The 19,022-nt window shown below is 43.4% G+C and overlaps 1 protein-coding gene and 3 non-coding genes across 4 annotated transcripts in view; all 4 read right to left on the bottom strand.

The window, feature by feature from the left end:
• LOC148081072 (uncharacterized) overlaps positions 1-2,702 on the bottom strand; it is a 7,715-nt gene extending 5,013 nt beyond the window's left edge. The window contains exons 1-7 of the mRNA XM_087788348.1: positions 2,385-2,702; positions 2,026-2,305; positions 1,612-1,848; positions 1,235-1,429; positions 919-1,142; positions 562-810; positions 1-390 (exon numbers count right to left, since the gene is read on the bottom strand). The exon at positions 1-390 is cut by the window's left edge and continues 74 nt beyond it. Of these exons, the coding sequence (XP_087644474.1) occupies positions 1-390; positions 562-743 (572 nt within the window). The 5' untranslated portion in view covers positions 744-810; positions 919-1,142; positions 1,235-1,429; ... (1 more) ...; positions 2,026-2,305; positions 2,385-2,702. The remainder of the gene's footprint in view (positions 391-561; positions 811-918; positions 1,143-1,234; positions 1,430-1,611; positions 1,849-2,025; positions 2,306-2,384) is intronic.
• A 6,622-nt stretch (positions 2,703-9,324) lies between these two features.
• On the bottom strand, positions 9,325-9,430 carry LOC148081079 (U6 spliceosomal RNA). Its single transcript, XR_015711200.1, has one exon. It is a non-coding gene; the product is annotated as a U6 spliceosomal RNA (small nuclear RNA).
• A 407-nt stretch (positions 9,431-9,837) lies between these two features.
• trnag-gcc (transfer RNA glycine (anticodon GCC)) lies at positions 9,838-9,908 on the bottom strand. Its single transcript has one exon. It is a non-coding gene; the product is annotated as a tRNA-Gly (tRNA).
• A 1,761-nt stretch (positions 9,909-11,669) lies between these two features.
• Positions 11,670-11,740, bottom strand: trnag-gcc (transfer RNA glycine (anticodon GCC)). The gene has a single exon. It is a non-coding gene; the product is annotated as a tRNA-Gly (tRNA).
• Positions 11,741-19,022: the final 7,282 nt, after the last annotated feature.

Genomic DNA, 19,022 nt, shown 5'->3' on the forward strand with positions numbered 1-19,022 from the left:
TACTGCCTGTGGCTGTCTGTAGCACGCTCTTTCCCGCAGCGCCGACACATCATCTTCACGTTGCCTCGCTGATACTTCTTGCAGACAATCCCGGCTTCTTCGCGTTCACGTTTTTTCTTCTGATACCACCTGGTGGACCGTGGAACGCTGGACGGTGGCAGGGGGACCGTAGCGACCGGGAGCAGAGGCTCGACCCGGGGTCCTGTGGTACCAGTAGCAGGGACAACGTGAGCAACCCAGGGCAGAAGAAGCGGGGGCCTGAAGGAGTGGGCTTGTCCAGCGGTGTTGGGCGGCAACGTGAAGATGAAGGCGGCACAGGGCGGGGGCGGAGGCAGAGTAATCCCCTGCTCCAAGAGCTGCCTCTCCTCCTGTTTGGATCTGCGGTTGTGCCTGTAGTAATGAAATGATAAACATTTAATAAGCAAGTTTATATACACAAAATTTTAAACCCACTTGAATATGTAATAAGATGCATTAAGAATAAAACGAGTATATTATTATTTGACTTGTCAATCATTAAAAAAAGTTAGTTTTGATGTGATAATAGATGTGATGAATTACCATTGTGTCAGAGTGGTCTGATTTATCTCCACCAGCTGTAGCGATGTCTCCTGCATGACCAGTGCATTGTCGAGCACCTTCTGGCGAACCTTGCGGTAGGCGCGGCAAATGAGTGTCCAACACTGGACGGTGGCGCCCTCCTTACGGACAGGGGAAGGATTTGCCTCGCACAACTTCACCATCAGGCACTCGACGTAGCGATTGCAATCTGGCCATTGTGCAGGACCGGTGTTCTGTCCCAGGAAACATCTGTAATAAACCCACACAATATATTTAATTTAAGACATGTCATATAGTGCAGTAAATGTAATATAAGCCATGCATAATTATCACAGATTAGAATATTCAAACACTGACCGCTTGGTGCTATCAACACCAGGGGCAACGGGCGACTTGGACCTGTGACGCGGGGAGAACTGGGTGGCCCGCTTGTCATAGTCGTCCAGGTTCCTCCACAAGGCGATGATCCGGGCGGCCTGGGCGTTGGTCAACGGCTCATCTTGTCCTCCTAGGGAAAAGAGACATCTCGCCAGGGCCTCTACGTTACCGTAACCGGGCACGTTGTTACGGTCCACGGAGTACTGAATAACAATTATACCAATGCATAAAAATGTTGCCATGCATATTGAATAAATTATTTTGATAAGATACCATGAGTTTGTATTGGATTTACCTCTGGCGATAGACGAGCCGGTGGTGTACCTACGGACGGGGTAGGCGTTACCGGGGAGGGTAACGGTTCTGGTGTGGTCACAGCAGGAAGGGGGCATCAAATCCTCACCGCACACCGCGGCAGGTTGCCTGGCGGGTCTTGGCGACGCTGATCCCCTGTATAGCTGGCGTCTACGCTTGCGTGACCTACACTCAGCTGTTACAAAAATAAACAAGGCTGATTATACTTTAAAAAAAAAACATATTTTCATAGGATATATCAATGTAATTATATATATAATTTATTTTCTATCTGCATATAAAATATATGAATAATATAACTTAAATTTTCATTGATAATAAATAAAAAAGAAAACAAAGACATAAAATAAGTCTTACAATCTTCTGACAGTGCAGTCGGGTCTGTGTGGCGGCGTGGCGGGACGGAAGGGCGAGGTTCCACGTCGTAGGTGGAGACGGTGGGGTCCTTAAAAGGACTGGCCTCCTCAAACCCTTCATCCTCATCTTGGAGACAGGCATCCAGGCGTGCGGACTCGTCGCTGTCAGGGTCCAGCGTGTAGTCCTGCAGGACCTCTCCAGTCTGGCTGTACAGGTATTCAATACCTATCAGCTCACCTGTGTGTGACAAAATACAGGCAGTGAGAAATATTGATCATTCAATTCTTAAACTACATGATCTATTTATATATAAATGTATTTATATATATATATATATATATATATATATATATATATATATATATACATTTCCCTAAGGTTGACAAAATAAGTTAATGATTATAGAATATTTACCAGTGTACTGTCGAGGCCCGCAGTATGATGCATTTAACTGTCTACCAAGTACGCCACTGCTGAGGGTGTTGGTAGCCTTCTTGAGCAGGCCGCTGTAGTGGAGCGTGGACGCGGCATGACCTCCATCTGTGTCACGGCGGCAGCAGCTCGGTCTTCATTCCAGCGCACCAGGCCCTCGAGCAGATACGCCTGGAAATGCATGCCGCTAGCGCTCGTTCCTGGAATAAACCTGTTCAGGTGGAGGTGGAACGACTCCAGGGAGGTTGATCCTCGGGCGCACCTGAACACGGGCAGCAGCATACTTTCAGCATACTTACATTCTTCTGTTTGTGGGTCTCCGTGTAGAGGGAGAAACCCACCGGGTCCTGGATACAGGCGACGTGGCGTTTTTGGCTCAGCCAGATGTCCCAGATGCGCTCTGAATCCAGCAGCGGGACACCCAGGGTGTCGCGACCCTGCTCCCCGTCGAAGGTGTCGAGAAGCTGCTGGATGAGCTGGGTGGTCTCCTCGGCGCCGCGCATCTTCCGCCTGCAGTGGGACGACAGCTCGCTCCGGGTGATGCGGGACCAGACGTCTGAATAGCTGGGGTTCAGGATCTTCTGTGCCTGGAGCTCGGCACGCTTAGCTTCCCGGAGGCGCTGCACATCCTCGGTGCTCCACTCGAAGATGCAGGCGGAGAGGCGACTCATGAAGACACCGTACAACTGGTGCGAGTCCGTGGTACATCCGGACTTGAAGCGCCGAATGAAGTGCCAGATGTCCAGACGGATGCCAAGGTCAGGCCAGTCTTTAAACATGTCACCCAGAGACTTCCCGCAACAGTCGCGGTCCACGTAGAGAAGACGCGGCGGGTCCACTCCAGCTGACGTGTAGCGGGCCATGATGCCGGTGGCCATGGGACCGAGGCCGTACCCCTCACTGGCGGTGAGGACGCTCATGAGCACCTGGCCGTACTCATTACCCACGTTGGTGGCCCACGATGCGGTGCCGGCGCTGTGCCCTGCCAGCTTCTTCACAACTTTCTTGGTCGAGTCCAGCTTCAGCACCTTGCCGAAGACAGAGGTGATGGCGCCCTTTACCTCATCCAGGCGCATGATCACATCGTTGCAGTAGACCGTCTGCAGCCACTTGTAGCCCGGAATATCAGTCATGGCAGGGGGGTCGCTGACGTCGGGCCTGAGAAGGTTGCGGCTGTTGGCGTCGGTGAAACTCTGGCAGTCGGTCAGGTAGTGCACCACGCGCTGAGACCACATCTCGCTGTGCTGCTCCATCAGCTTGTGGCGGAGCTGGCTGGCGCTGTTCCCGAGTCCGCGTTGGCGCAACAGCTTGGCGACGCGCATGTCACAGGCGGACTGGTAAGTCAGCAGAATGGGGAACTGGACGCGGTGACCGATGTCCAGCTGGCGAGTGATGGCGCCGCTCCAGCTGATGAGCTTCTTTTTGCACTTGGTGCACTCCAGGTACTCGGCGGCGAGGTGATAGAAACTGTCGATATCGAGGACCTGACGGACGCGCGGATAGAGGCCGGCCGACGTAAGCTGGTGGTCCTGACAGGACGGGTCGGGGCAGGACAGACGCACCTGCCACAGCTTATGCGGCATCCACAGCAGGAGGCGCTGAGCGAAGTAGCGGTCAGGTCTGGGCAGCTGGCTGGGGATGAGGGCGGCCTGAGGGGGGTGCCACCACAGGCGGTCCACGCGCTCCCAGGCCAGCTCTGCCTTCTTCCGCGAAGACAGCTTGAAGAGCGCCTTGGATACCCAGTGGTGGTCGGCAGCGGGAAGTGACTTCCTCCACCCCTCTGGCAGTATGATGTCTGTCAAGTACAGTTTATACAAATTTATACTAAAGTCGGTTGATAATACCACATTCTTTAAAAAAAAAAATTCATTATCTTGTATTTATAATATAAAAATAGAATAATAATAATGTAATCAAAAATATTAAGATTCAGATGTTATAACTTCTGATTTACTTGTATTTTCTAATGCAAGTAACGGTAATATAATAGCCTGTCATACCATCCACATGTCTAAGTGGGATAGACTCGTTGGCGGGCGCAGGCGGACGACTGGACACTGCGGCCGGCTTGTCAGGTGTCACACCAACAGCTGTAGCAGCGGAGGATGCCTCAACGCTGCATACAGCAATACGGGCTAAAACACATGATACAAGTGTGTAAACAAACATGCATGTTACAACATATACATATTATTACCAGATAATTAACCTTTAAAATGAACAGGTATATGCTTCAATTTAAATTATATCAATTGCGCCAGATCGTACTTCACTCTACCGTGGTAACTATACGTGACTGGCTCAGTTTATTTGTTACCTCGTTATCGTACTCAAGTCTCTTGTTGTTTTTTCGGACCTCATCTAACTTTTGTTCCTCTGCCTGCAGTAACTCGGATCCCTCGCTCTCCCTCCGGCTTCCCCTTCAACTACCTGCTTCCCCTTCATCCAATAAACCCCTTTTTGTACTCTCTGGAACTTCGCCTCTGTCTGCTCTTGGGTTCAGCATCGTAGAACATAACAACTTTCCGAATATGACTAAGGTTGTATATATGTTAACACTGTTTATTGTGTGTATATTACCTGATGTATCTGCATGAGCAGACTCATACGCCTCCATGGCTGTGACCAGGTCACTGTCCTGACTGTCGTCAAGCGCAGGGCTGGCTGAAAAACACACATTCAACATTGATATGAATATGAATTATCATTACTAATTTTTGATTTCATCATAGTAAAGGTTATTGCTTGAAGTAGTGTAAATGTATCACCTGTAGACTTTGCACTCGACGGTGTCTTCTTCATCTTCATCTTCTGAAGCCGGCTCCTAATGGCCCCTGGTGACAAGGCGCGACCCACCAGAAGAGAGGAGAGCTGAGATGAGGACAGAACGACCGCTTGGCTCCGCTGACTGGCGGCTGATGGAGGAGGACGGCTGTCGGCGGCCTTGACCTTGCCGATACGCTGCCTCTCCTTCGCATCGACAGCCTCCTTACCCTCGTCAAAGGACAGGAGGTAGTCCTTGAAGGCCATCTTGTTCTGGCTCAGGGGAGTGTTGACCGGTCTTTCTCCCCGGAGGTTGTCGACCATCCAGGCAGCGTATCCCAAGCCATTCTCCACAAGCCACTTGAATGTCTGGCCACGGTACACTCCGAACTGCAGCCGGTGATGAGCCAGGACGAGGAGTCTGTCGTCGACATCACCACCACCCTGACTGACCTCGCTGACGGCGTTCTTCCTGACGATCTCGCCAGACTGGCAGACTACAGCAGATGCGCGTGCTTTATTACGAGCAGCCACTCTATGTGCCTCTTCGGAATAGCCCAACACTAGGGCCCCGCTGCTGAGTCTCTTGAATGTAGGCTTCGACCCCATTACTGAAATGAATCCTGAAAAAAAAAGCATAATATTAGCTGTCAGAGACAAGGTAATAGTATACCATAACATTGGCAAGGTCCCCAGATTGTATATCACATTTAACAACATATTTGTCATAAACACTTACCTGCGATTATTATTATTATTATGTTTTATATTGATTTATTATGAATAATGAAAATATATGCTTAGATACGACAATGCGGTATTTTATTGGTGAATATTTAACTGTTTTCACCAAAAAGCACCGTTAAAATAATCGTAAAAAGCATTTGTACTTGTCATTGATTATGTTTTATATTGATTTATTATAATTAATGAAAATATATGCTAAGATACGACAATGCGGTATTTTATTGGTGAATATTTAACTGTTTTCACCAAAAAGCACCGTTAAAATAATCGTAAAAAGCATTTGTACTCGTCATTGATTATGTTTTATATTGATTTATTATAATTAATGAAAATATATGCTAAGATACGACAATGCGGTATTTTATTGGTGAATATTTAACTGTTTTCACCAAAAAGCACCGTTAAAATAATCGTAAAAAGCATTTGTACTTGTCATTGATTATGTTTTATATTGATTTATTATAATTAATGAAAATATATGCTAAGATACGACAATGCGGTATTTTATTGGTGAATATTTAACTGTTTTCACAAAAAAGCACCGTTAAAATAATCGTAAAAAGCATTTGTACTTGTCATTGATTATGTTTTATATTGATTTATTATAAATAATGAAAATATATGCTTAGATACGACAATGCTGTATTTTATTGGTGAATATTTAACTGTTTTCACCAAAAACCACCGTTAAAATAATCGTAAAAAAGCATTAGCATCACAACGCATTAGCATCGCAACTCATTAGCATAACAATGCTCGTAATATCGCTCACCAAAACGAACATTTTTTCGGGCTTAAAAATACAACCAGACATAAAATAGGTGAATAGAATCATGCCACATTGTCACGAGAACATTCTTATTACACTATAGCGAATACACATACCAATGCTAAGTGAATGGAGAAATATTTCGAGGCTCATAATAAAAAATAAAAGACAATTAGAAGATAATTTTTCCATAGGAATGTTCCAGACACTTACCTTAAACGATGTACGCAGAGAAAAAAAATGAAATCCGATTGGAAATACTGAACAAGAGAGAAAATAGCCGCTATTTCTATTTTTTATTTATTAGCATGTATCTAGTGAAACAAGATGGCCGATCTCAGGTTTGGAACGAGGGAGTGGCCGATCTCAGATTTGGAACGAGGGAGAGCCGTGATTGGTCAACATGCGCCAAATCTGGGACAATTAGGAACGAGCTAGAGAGGTGATTGGTCAACATGCGCTAGATCTGGGACAATTAGGAACGAGCTAGAGAGGTGATTGGTCAACATGTGGAACGAATGTGGAACATTAACAGTGAAGATCAGGCTCCACTGGGCGCAGGGATGACACGCAAATTCGCAAATTTTGTGTTCCTTATTTTTTCATTTCGATCAGTGTGCGGCCCAGGGGATAGCACGAAAAGAGGGCAGGGCAGGAGTCTATAGGTCGGAGGGTTAAGTCTGAAAGATCCTCGGGCTGGGTTATGAGTAAAAGTGAGCTTGTAAGCTTGGGGCCAGGAGAAGATAGGCAGTGACTAGCCATTACTGCCCACACACCAACGAGACCCAAGCACCTGAAGGCATGATGCCGCACGAAAATGCTTTTGGTTTGAGTGTGTGGAGGAAAATCCTCAAAAGGAGCTTGCATTGGCTGGGAATCGAACCCAGGCCTCCCGCGTGGCAGGCGAGAATTCTACCTTCTGTTGCTTGCTTCAGCTAAAACCTCATTGGTTAAACTGGGCATGCTGGATCGGTTGAAACAAAAACCTGCAGCCACTGCGGCTCATTGAGGACTGGGTTGGCAGCCCCTTACAATTCTTACACTGAATTGCTCCAAGGATGGCTTGGCTATCCACAAGGTGGCACCACTTGTTTGCTTAATTTTACTGTGTAGCTGTAGGTACTTCTTTAAGCGTGAGGCAAACACTGCATTGCACATCTCTGCTTTAACAGCATCTCCTCTGTTATCCAGGGGAGTTAACTTTACTTTGGATTTCACCAGTCTGACAATTTTGTTGTGGTCTGTATTCCATCTCAAGTACAACAACACTCTGTATTTGTGCTCACTTCCATCAGAAAAGATGATTGCCAAGGGTTTTAATTCATTTATTAAGTAAGGTCAGAGCCCTGATGAACTTCACTTTTCAAGTAGCAACTACTCTTCAAAGAGCTTAATCGCATTCTCTCTGAGTCAATATGAGAGTGCCATGTCCCATGTTTCTTTGACCAAACAGCTTCCCTCATTTGCTTCTTGGCAAGCTCTCAGTACCAGCAGAATTTGCCATTTCTGCTTAGCTCTCTTCTTGTTAGGAGATCAGGTGCCTGGGTTTTAATTTGGTCCTCAAGGAGATCTTGACCTGGTCACATTTTCACCTTTCTCCTGTAGAAATTGATTCCCAACATCACATGAAGCATGTCCTCTATAACATCGTAGTCCAGACCAAATGCCCTGTTGTCATCACAATGCATTTGGTTTTGGTTTGGTAGTATCAGAGTCTTTCTCTCGCTTTATTTACATTTTTACCAATCCTCTCTCCTCCCATTGAGCTCAAAACCTTCAGCTTTCAGAATTTGTTCCACATTCCTGGGGTTGTGTGTTTGTAACATCTGTTATGCTGTAGCCTACGTTTACAAGCCATTCCTTCTTGAGGGTTTCTGGGAATTTGGTTTCAATCGACTTTGTCATCAGTGGATTTTTAGCAGCACCTGTGTCTCCGAGATCACTCTGATCCTACAGCTTGAATTAACTCTACTGTTATCCGTGGCTTTCTGCAGTGAGGTGGATAATTCAGTCCTTTCAAAGTTTCCCCATAGATTGCACTGGGTAAGCCCCCTGACCTCTTTTAGTTTCCAATTGCACTGCTTTTTGCTGTACTATTAAAACAGCTTCCTCAACTACATCCAGCTTTGCAATGAGTTCGGCCTCCACGTCATCATTGGCTTCCATGACTCTACGGTCTTTCATATATTCTTTGTCCACATCTATGTTTGGTTTTGACCGACTCCTGCAGTCTAAGCCACCTTCCACCATCGTTAGAGGCCTGCATCACTCTCATCAGCAAAAAAGATTGACCTATTGTGCCTCTTATAGGCCCATCTCCTTACTTAACACAGATACAAAAATACTAGCAAAAGTCCTTGAACATTGACTACTAAAATATACTTCCCACAATAATATCTGCTGACCAGACAGGATTTAGTAGAGGAGGAACTCCTACTTCAACATCAGAAGTCCCAGAGGCCAATCTTGCTCAGTGTAGCCTTTATACTCAACCAACATTGCTTGGTATACTTGTAGTGCCTACTTATGCTAAATAAAAAATATTTTGAATTTAAAAAAAAAAGATTCCCTGATTCAGTGAACTATAAAAAATAAAAGATTGGAGTATCTGCACTTTTACAGGGAAAACTGAGCAAACATGTTAAGAACAAAGGTTGTAAAAGCTCAGCACATGCATCTTTGTTTCCTGCTTAGAGTGTCTGGAGGATGTTGATTGGCTCAGTGGAAGTGTGGGGGAGGATGTGATGGTGGAGTGCTGTCAATCACCGTAACATGCCTTACTTTTTAGAGAAGGCAGATGAAAAGAAAAGTAACTATGAGGATATATTAACCATTAGTAGAAAAAAAGGATTTATCTTACCAAGCTCTGAACACTGGAAGAAGCTTCTATTGAACAACATTGTCAAGAAAATGAGATTTAGGTTCATATTTTTCATATACATGAATAAGTGGAGTCGACTTGCTACATAGAGGGGGGCCGAGCACCGATCAAAAAACATAAAGAAAATAAGGAACGCTTCACGAATTTGCGTGTCATCCTTGCGCAGGGGCCATGCTAATCTTCTCTGTATCGTTCCAATTTTAATTGATGTAACAGCGAACTGTTACAGTTTCAGCTATGTCCCAACCAGGATATATGGGTAATCATGTTGGTATTTTTTTGACTCATGGTGAGGTTTACAGCCGGTCGTGAGTAAAGTGAAGGCTCACGGGTGGCCCATGCAAATGTAAACAGACTTTGGCTCACATGATTTGCTGGATGAGCTCAGAGAGCCTTTCTGCAAGATAAAAAGGGGGGCCAGAGTCTATGCAATGGAAGTGTGGAGGAAGTGTGGAGGAGGGGAGAATGCCTGCATGTAGTTGGTGTCACATTACCAAAAGAACAAGGTTTCAGCAGACGGTGGCAAAATAAGGTTAGTAGCAGAACTAATCCAGAGTGAAAAAACATAGTTCACTTAGGTATCATGGTGCAATTCTCATTAAAGTATTGAATAAGAAAATCCTCAAAAGCTATTTGCATTGGCCGGGAATCGAACCCGGGCCTCCCGCGTGGCAGGCGAGAATTCTACCACTGAACCACCAATGCTTGAGGGTCTGTTACTCTCACAGCAGGACTTATTAGTCTTTAAATGTCCTTTACCATATTACAAAGAATACCAGAGACAAGGCTATGAACACAACTTTGCATGCAACAGATTTCCGTCAACTTAAACCTGGTCTACAAATTATTAAACTTACTTACTTACATTACCACAGTTTCAGCAATGACCACACAACTTTAAACTAACAGATAACAAAAAACTTTGCATGAAACATATTTCAGTCACAGGAGCTTAAATGTATGAGAACATCCTTAAAGCAGGTATACTTTAGAGTAAGTATTACTTTGGAGTGAGTTTGAAAATAATAATTCTAGTCAGAAATCTGTAACTGCCATTGCTTTGTTACCTGACGCAATTTTATTTGTTTTGAAAACGATTTAACGCTTGACAGAAATTTGACCTCAAGTCACCGAAGCATCCTTATATATGGACAAACATTAGCAGAGGGATGGCAATTAACGTCCAGTAAAATAACTTCAAAATAGGAAACATGCGATTAATTCAGGAGAGTTTTCACTTTGGTTGCCCATAAAAAAACAAGGTAGGGGCTTCCACTGTATGTGTGTTCTTCTCTCTACAGCAGGGATTGCGATATTAAAAAATGCGATACTTATATTGCAGAGGTTGCTATTTTATTTAATGTTCATTTAATTTCCGAGCCATCAAAATGACTTGCGAGCGGCGCTGAGTGCAGCAAACAAGAGGAAGACGCTTGAACCTGTTGATCAGTGACGTCTACAGAAGCTAAAGAGCAGCAGTGAGAAACAAAATACAGTGTTTTTAACAACTCATCGGTTGGCATCGTTTGTACATTTGAATCGAGATGTATGTCTTACGAAATGTCTGTCTGTGTGTGCGTGCTGCTCTCGTCTCTGCCTCGGTGTGTGTGCGCACCATCAGCATGTTTGTGTGTGCTCATCAAAGTTACCTTATGCAATCACACAATTCAAATTGTGTAAATGATAATATATTATTGTGTATGACAGGAAATGCGCTTAAACACAAAAGAAGATGTGCAAAAAATATGCAGTAAGAAAAAGAGTAACTAGTGTTTTCACTTCTTTACTTTGTATGAATTATTATTGACCCATAAATATAAATGTTTACATCACACTTTTAGCACATCTTTACAGTAGTTTTTAGTATTTGCAGTGAATATGTTATGTTTGTTTACAAGTGCAATTAGACTAAATAATAAACCTTCTCCCTTTATTTTAAGGTATGCTTAATTTGCCTTTATCATAAAACTTACTTAATGACTTCACACTAGCAGGCAGCTGTGGCCTGCAGGCCGGTTCTAATACTAATCAAATATCACCCCGGGGGCCATAGATAATTAGATCACAGCTCACCACTCACCCAGCAGGGGTCAGTAGGGTTGGTCTTATATGAAGCTTAACATCCATCAAAATGTCAGTATTTCACTCTCATCATTAATGAAAGGTTGTATTGCACTGCTAGTCAGGATTAATTGCCAGTGTGTTGTCTTGGAATTTGATGGCCCCAGCATGTGTGTCTGGTTTGTGACGTGTCCTTGTATGCGTCAGATCAGCAGAGACTGTGTTTGTGTCTTGGCCCCCCCATTCAGTGAGAGATTGTGATGCATGCCTAAAATGGAGGCTTTTTGTTGGCAGGCAGCCAGAGGTTTGGGGGCCTAAGAACCAGAACCAGAACAAGTCCAGGGTGTCAAAATGTAGGTCAGAATACAAAGTATTCTCGACACTTTTAAATCATAAAAAGAGTGATGCATTGGCCGGGAATCGAACCCGGGCCTCCCGCGTGGCAGGCGAGAATTCTACCACTGAACCACCAATGCTTGATGGATATTTGAGCTTTGAGTGACACACATGCCTTGAATCTACCCCCAGCATCCTGAAACCTGGTCTGTGAAAGGCGCTTTACAAATTCAACTTAAGCCCTATTCACACAAGTATTACCTGGGGACCTCTGGTAATTAGTGATAATTACGGAGAATGAGTTTGAATCTGTCATGTCTTTGATTTGTAATGTAATAATTCCCCCGCGAATTACCTACTGTTATTCACCAAACACAGACGTCGGGTGATGATACTAATCCCGTGCGAATCTGCATGTATGTGTTTGTAATTCTGTTGTTAATATTTACTTCCGCTGTTTTATTTTGAAGGGGTTGGAAGGGAAGTAGATCGAGTTCGTTGTTTTTGGGGGTGTGTTCTACATGACGAAAGTAAAAAAAGAAGTGCGCGCCGCACAGATAAAAAACTTAAATTCCAGCCTCGTTGTTTCCGACACACTACGATTACACTCGGTTACACTACTGTAACAGACTGTGTCTCTTCTGTAAGAATAATGTTGGGGCACATTTAAGTGCAGGGCAGCACTCTCGCTGTTGAGCGTCTGCACAAGTTGAGAAACGAAGGAAAATAAACAGTTGTCCACTTTATCTTCTCTAAACGAAGAACGCTTGGTTACACCAACTTTCTCTTTCAGTAATTGCGCATCTTTATGCATCTGTATCTCTAGGTAATGTCATTAAAAATGACTATTTTACAGACATCGCTTATCCCGTGTGAATGCACGCAGAGTGGGTGGGGGGGGATTTACAAAACACCGAGGTCCCCAGGTTATACTTATCCCGTGCGAATTACCAGAGTTTCAGCAATGACCACATAACTTCAAAGTAAAAGATAACAAAAAACTTTGCATGAAATCGATTTCAGACACAGGAGCTTGAATGTATGAGAAAATCCTCAAAGCAGGTATATGTTGGAGTTAGCGTTGAAAAGAATGGTTCTGGCTCCCCCAGTGTCAAAAACAGTAACTGCCATTGCTTTGTCTCCTTGGAAATGCATTTCCATTTGTTTTTAAAACGAGAAAATGTACGAAGGGAATTCAGCTTAATAGAAAGAAACAGAAGTGTCCAATCACCCAAGCATTTAAATATTAAAACGCATTACCAGAGTGATAACAACGAACCGCAGCAAGAGCACAGAGCCAGGATGGAGCAAAAAAAAAAAAAAAACCAAACATGTGGAACGCAATCATTTCTTTCACAGACGCTTGAATGTACTAATGAACTCATTTAGACTGCAATACTGATTTGCAAGGATAGTTTTTGGCTCCCCCAAGTGCCAGAAAATTGTAACTGACATTGTTTCTTAAAAACGAGGAATGGGCAAGATGTGTGTTCTGACTGTTTTATGCATCAGATCAGCAGGGACTGTTTGTGTAAGTAAGTAAGTAATTTGTATTCATGTAGCGCTTTTCCAGACCAGGGTCACAAAGCGCTTAAAAAATCAAAACAATACTCATTAAAATATATACTTTAAAGCTCAAGATAATACTGATAACAACACAGGAGTTCCAGAAAATCAAGTGAGAGATTGTGATGCATGCCTGGCACAAAGGTGGCATGAGAAAACCAGAGGTTTTGGTCCCTTAGCACTGTGAACCTGGTTTAGAAAGGCGCTTTAAAATACCCTTTACCTACTTACTTACTTAGAAAAATAGAAGCAGCAAAAATGCAGGGTGTAAAACCCTGGTCTGTGAAAGGCGCTTTACAAATAATGTGATCATTTTAGTCCAGTTTTACTAGATGAAAACTCAAGGGCTTTAGTCACACAAAAAAACATTCTACTTCTACAATTGTGGCTTTATTTCTGAGAAGTTGCTGAAGCACACATGCTCAAAGTTATACATACATGAAAGTATTAAATAAACATGTTTTTGAGTTTTTTTAACAAAATAAACCACCTTATAAATACTGTAATGTTGTTCCAGGGACTCTGACTTATAATTGGATGCTGTGGCGAAGGCTGCAGGGATAGATGACTATGCCCTGATGTTCTTTGGACCACCAGGTTTCTCTTTGAGAGTTCTGGTCTCTGCGATCTGGTTGGGGAAAAAACAAAGGAAAGATAGAATAACTCTATTTCTGTATACAACATAAAAACTCCCGTAAGGGTTTACAAACAAACAAATGCAGGTATATGATAAAAAATAAAAAAAATACTATGAGAAATAGTCAAAATACATAGCTTATCAACTGACCCTGTACCAAAGCTTTCTGATCTTTTATTCTTTGCTGTGACCAAATTATAATGTATCTGTACTGTTGTGTGTCCCAAACTTTATTGTAAGCGCACAGGTACATACTGAGTGTAAACATGGCTAAACATGCTGCTAAAGTAACACACACATATAATAAATTTGCATTAGCATAACAAAAGCTAACTTTAGTCTGATTAGCAGCCCATTAGCACCAGGAGTATGTTGAAAACTTACTAATTTATTAGCTCACTATGAAATGTATCACGAGCAGATTGTCGAGTAAATGATATGTAGGCTATACAATATGTTAACAGCACTTGTAACTTACCTTCGTAATCATCATTCATTGTCTGTGAAGAGTGACAACAGTGTGCCGTGTTGAGCATGTTGTGCGCTGCATGCCAGGTGGTGGGCATGACCAAACAATGATAGAACGCAGCAGCAGATACTTTTTAGGTTTGACACACACATTAAGCAGAAATGTCATGCATTTGTCTGACAGACCACCACTAACATTTTGGTCCATTCTCATCTAAGCATGTTTTAGTCATTAAAGAACCATATTCATCTCGTCACTGTCTCGTTATGGTCCTGAAAAAAAGTGGCGTCAACGAAAACAACACTGATATGCTCGATAATTCTTAATCCTTAAAAAGGACCTTGCATTGGTTGCACTACAACCTGACTTTAATTCTAACACGAGTTTCATTTTTAAACATCAGAGCATTGAGAAAGGTTGTGTTCCTACCTGGTCAGCAGTAGTCTCATCTCATCTCCAGCAGAGGCAGTAAGTAGTTCTTTTATAAAGAAGGACACGGCGGAGGAAGAGGGGAGGCACCAGGAGAAGGCGCCGGGGACGAGGGGCCGGAGGGCCAACCAGCGAGGGAAAGCCAGCTATCCAGTCTGAGGACAGTACATCAGGGCAAGCCCGTGCCCCAGAAGACCCCCCAGCAACCAGGCCACCACCCCGCCCACAAAAGAGAACCATAGGAAGACAGGCCAGAGGGACAGAAAGCCACCACAGCAGTAGCGGCGCGGTCTGCGCATGCCCCGCAATAACACGGCCAGAATTTCGGTTGTGTACCACCAGGAGCCGGGGAGCAGCACGGCCAGGTACCAGTTCAAGTCTTCCTGTGAGTGTCTCCCGGTTCACAGGGAGGCCATGGTCATGAGGGCAGGGAAACCATAAAGCTTCTGACAGCCACAGCCTTCCCCCTCGTCATCAGCACCAAGCGGACCAGCAGCATTCCATGGGCGGCCCACGGTCTCTGTGGTACCAAGGTCCGCCCATCACATCGCCAGCCCATTTTCCCAGCTTATTATGTGGCACCAGGGAGGACAGCAGCATTACATGGGCGGGCCACGGCCTCTGTGGTACCAAGGTCCGCCCATCACACCCGCCAGCCCATTTTCCCAGCTTACTATGTGGCACCAGGGGGGACAGCAGCATTCCATGGGTGGCCCACGGTCTCTGTGGTACCAAGGTCCGCCCATCACACCCGCCAGCTTTTTTCCTAGCTAACTATGCGGCACCAGGGGGAACAGCAGCATTACATGAGCGGCCCACGGTCTCTGTGGTATCAAGGTCCGCCCATCACACTGGCCAGTCCATTTTCCCAGGTTACTATGCGGCACCATGGGGGACAGCAGCATTACATGGGCAGTCCATGGTCTCTTCGGTACCAAGGGTCCGCCCATCGCTTGCGCCTTCCTCCCGCCATGTACCTGCCAATTTTGCGGCCCCACTTCCTGTGTAGCCCCCGAAAGACCAACCACCCCAGCCATGCACCACCCAGCAGCCAGGGACGCAAACGCCCCCAACCCAGCACATGCCACAAAGGGCACACGCAGAGAGTCACAGCCACAACTGCAGTGGGCATCCATCCCAAGAAGAGCCCACCCACAGCCCCCATCATGGACAAGGTGGAAGGCCACCCAGGCCAGAGGGCCATCCAGAACAACTAGCAAACCCCAAGCCCCATTCCCAACAGTCCATGTGCCGTCCCCAGACAACACATGGACTATTGGGGGTGGGGAAAATTATTACAGAAAATTGTAACTGTCATTGCTTTGTTGACAGAGGCTTTATTTCTATTGTCAGTTTTCATTAGTAAGTAAGTAAGTAATATCTTGTCAGACAAAAGTCTTGTTTTCTTTGGAATTGTAAACAAAAAACTACTGTGTGTAAAGCTCTGAAACTGACTCAACCTATCTTTAATTTTAACACAAGTTTCATTTTTAAACATCAGAGCATTGAGAAAGAATGTGTTCCTACCTGGTCAGAAGTAGTCTCATCTCATCTCCAGCAGAGGCAGTAAGTTGTTCTTTTATAAAGTGGTCATCCAACCACATACCAGGTGTGATGTCAGATTCCTTGTCGTCACTGGACTGAGTGGACATTTCTAATTAAAAAAAACCTGAATAACAGAAATAAAAATATATTATTTGTAAAACACACAATTGTCCAAACAATGTAATGAAAATAATCAATTATTATTGTGGTACAGTGAGGTATGTTCTAAGTTATACCAGACGTACACATCCATGAAAGTATGAAACAAACATGTTCTTAAGGTTTTGGAACAAAATAAACCACCCTTTAAATAGGGTAAGGTTGTTCCAGGGACTTATATTTGGATGTTGCGGCGAAGGCTGCAGGGATAGATGACTATGCCCTGATGCTCTGTGGACCACCAGGTTTCTCTTTGAGAGTTCTGGTCTCCGGGATCTGGTTAAGGAAAAAACAAAGGAAGGATAGAATAACTCTATTTCTGTATACAAAATAAAAGCTCCTATAAGGGTTTACAGGTGAATACATAACAAACAAATGCAGGTATATGATAAAAAATACTCAAAATACTATGAGAAATAGTCAAAATACATAGCTTATCAACTGACCCTGTACCAAAGCTTTCTGATCTTTCATTCTGAGCTGTGACCAAATTATAATGTATCTGTACTGTTGTGTGTGTGTCACAACTTTATTGTAGGCACACTTAATGCACAGGTACATACTGAGCGTAAACATGGCTAAACATGCTGCTCAAGTAACACACACATATAATAAATTGTCATTAGCGTAACAAAAGCTAACTTTAGTCTGAAGTTAGCAGCCCATTTGCGCCAGGAGTATGTGGAAAACTTACTAATTTATTAGCTCACTATGAAATGTATCACAAGCAGATTGTCGAGTAAATGATATGTAGGCTATACAATATGTTAACAGCACTTGTAACTTACCTTAGTAATCATCATTCATTGTCTGTGAAGAGTGACAACAGTGTGCCGTGTTGAGCATGTTGTGCGCTGCATGCCAGGTGGTGGGCATGACCAAACAATGATAGAACGCAGCAGCAGATACTTTTTAGGTTTGACACACACATTAGGCAGAAATGTCATGCATTTGTCTGACAGACCACCACTAACATTTTGGTCCATTCTCATCTAAGCATGTTTTAGTCATTAAAGAACCATGTTCATCTCGTCTCATTATTGTCATGAAAAACTAAAACTAAATGATTTCGTCATCGCTGACGAAAACAACACTGATATGCTTGATACTTCTTAATCCATAAAAAGGACCTTGTATTGGTTGCATTACAAGCTGGCTTTAACTCTAACACGAGTTTCATTTTTAAACATCAGAGCATTGAGAAAGGTTGTGTTCCTACCTGGTCAGCAGTAGTCTCATCTCATCTCCAGCAGAGGCAGTAAGTAGTTATTTTACAAAGAGTGGACGTTTCTGATGAAACAACAACCTGAATATCAGTAATAATAATATAATTTGAGGTCTAAAGGTACAATAACACATGAATTAAATTAGTTTCCAAGTAAGCTTAAAAATTTCCATTAAATAGTCTCGCAGAATAAAAACCACAAAGTTATAACAGAACTTTATTTAAAGATCATGTCATGTTGACCATGTCATGCCTTTGTTTTTGTTTACTTTCTGTGAAAGGCACAGGCAGGTGTGCACGATCTTCGGCTGATTTCTTGGCGGGTTCTTCCCATTCTTAAGGAGCATCTCGTCGCGGAAGAATCCACCAGTAGTATTTCGTCTCCTGACTTAGGTTTGGCTCCCCCGTTTGTCCCTGGACAAATCTACTGTGCTTTTGGACTGTTCCTGTTCTGACGTTGTCAGCATATTTTAGTTCTAATGTGAGTTTTTTCTTGATCCTCTTCTAGCCAGCTGCCCCCCTGCCTGGGTCCTGAGTTTCTTGTGAACCTGTTCTCATTTTTGTGGATACGTTTTTGTTGCTTGACACCCGTTCTGGGGCACGTTTTGTATTTATACCTTTTGTGATTAAACCGTTTTGTATTTTCTACCTGGAACTCTGTATTACTTCCGCATCTGGGTCTCTCGACTTTGAACACCTGACAGATCACTTGTGTGAAACCCAACTCTCCTGACTATGTTTCAAATGAAGTCTCCTCTCCAAGATGCAGTAAGCCCCTACATCCGTGTTTTGAATGTATTACTTTATAAAGTTTCTCTGAAATCTGGGGACGACGGAAAAAACCGAGCAGTTCCGAGTGATGCACTCGTTACATCATCGTCTCGAAGAACGTGCATTGTGGTCAGGCAGTGAACTTTAAAAATGCAGAGCAAAGGGTGAAAAAAAGGAAAAACGAGGAACTACAGGCTGTTGGGAAAAAATGTAGCAAAATACACAACTTTTTTAGGTAAGTTTATTTAATTTTTTAAATGCAGTGCTCAAAGTATTTAGTGGTTCATTTGCCCTCGGAACTCGCCAGTTCCTGAAATCTCATTACTCATTTTACTTTTACATATTATCCAGTCATTTATAATCATCTTCGTGTAATTGTCATTACTTTAACATGTATGCCAGGAGCTTATTTATTCAAAGCCTTTTATTTAAGTTCGTGAATATTTGTCATAATAAATATTTGTTATAAATTAATAATTACTAGCAGTAGAAGCAAAAGATGTTAATGTATAGCTGTAATGCTAAAATGACATTATGTCAAACCCGAGTGCATTATTTAAAAATGTTTTTGCATTATTTGTTGTAAGTGAAATAAATAACTGAAAATATATATCGCAGTTG

The sequence above is a fragment of the Callionymus lyra genome, chromosome 4, assembly GCF_982586985.1.
Source record: "Callionymus lyra chromosome 4, fCalLyr1.hap1.1, whole genome shotgun sequence".
Lineage (NCBI taxonomy): Eukaryota > Metazoa > Chordata > Actinopteri > Syngnathiformes > Callionymidae > Callionymus > Callionymus lyra.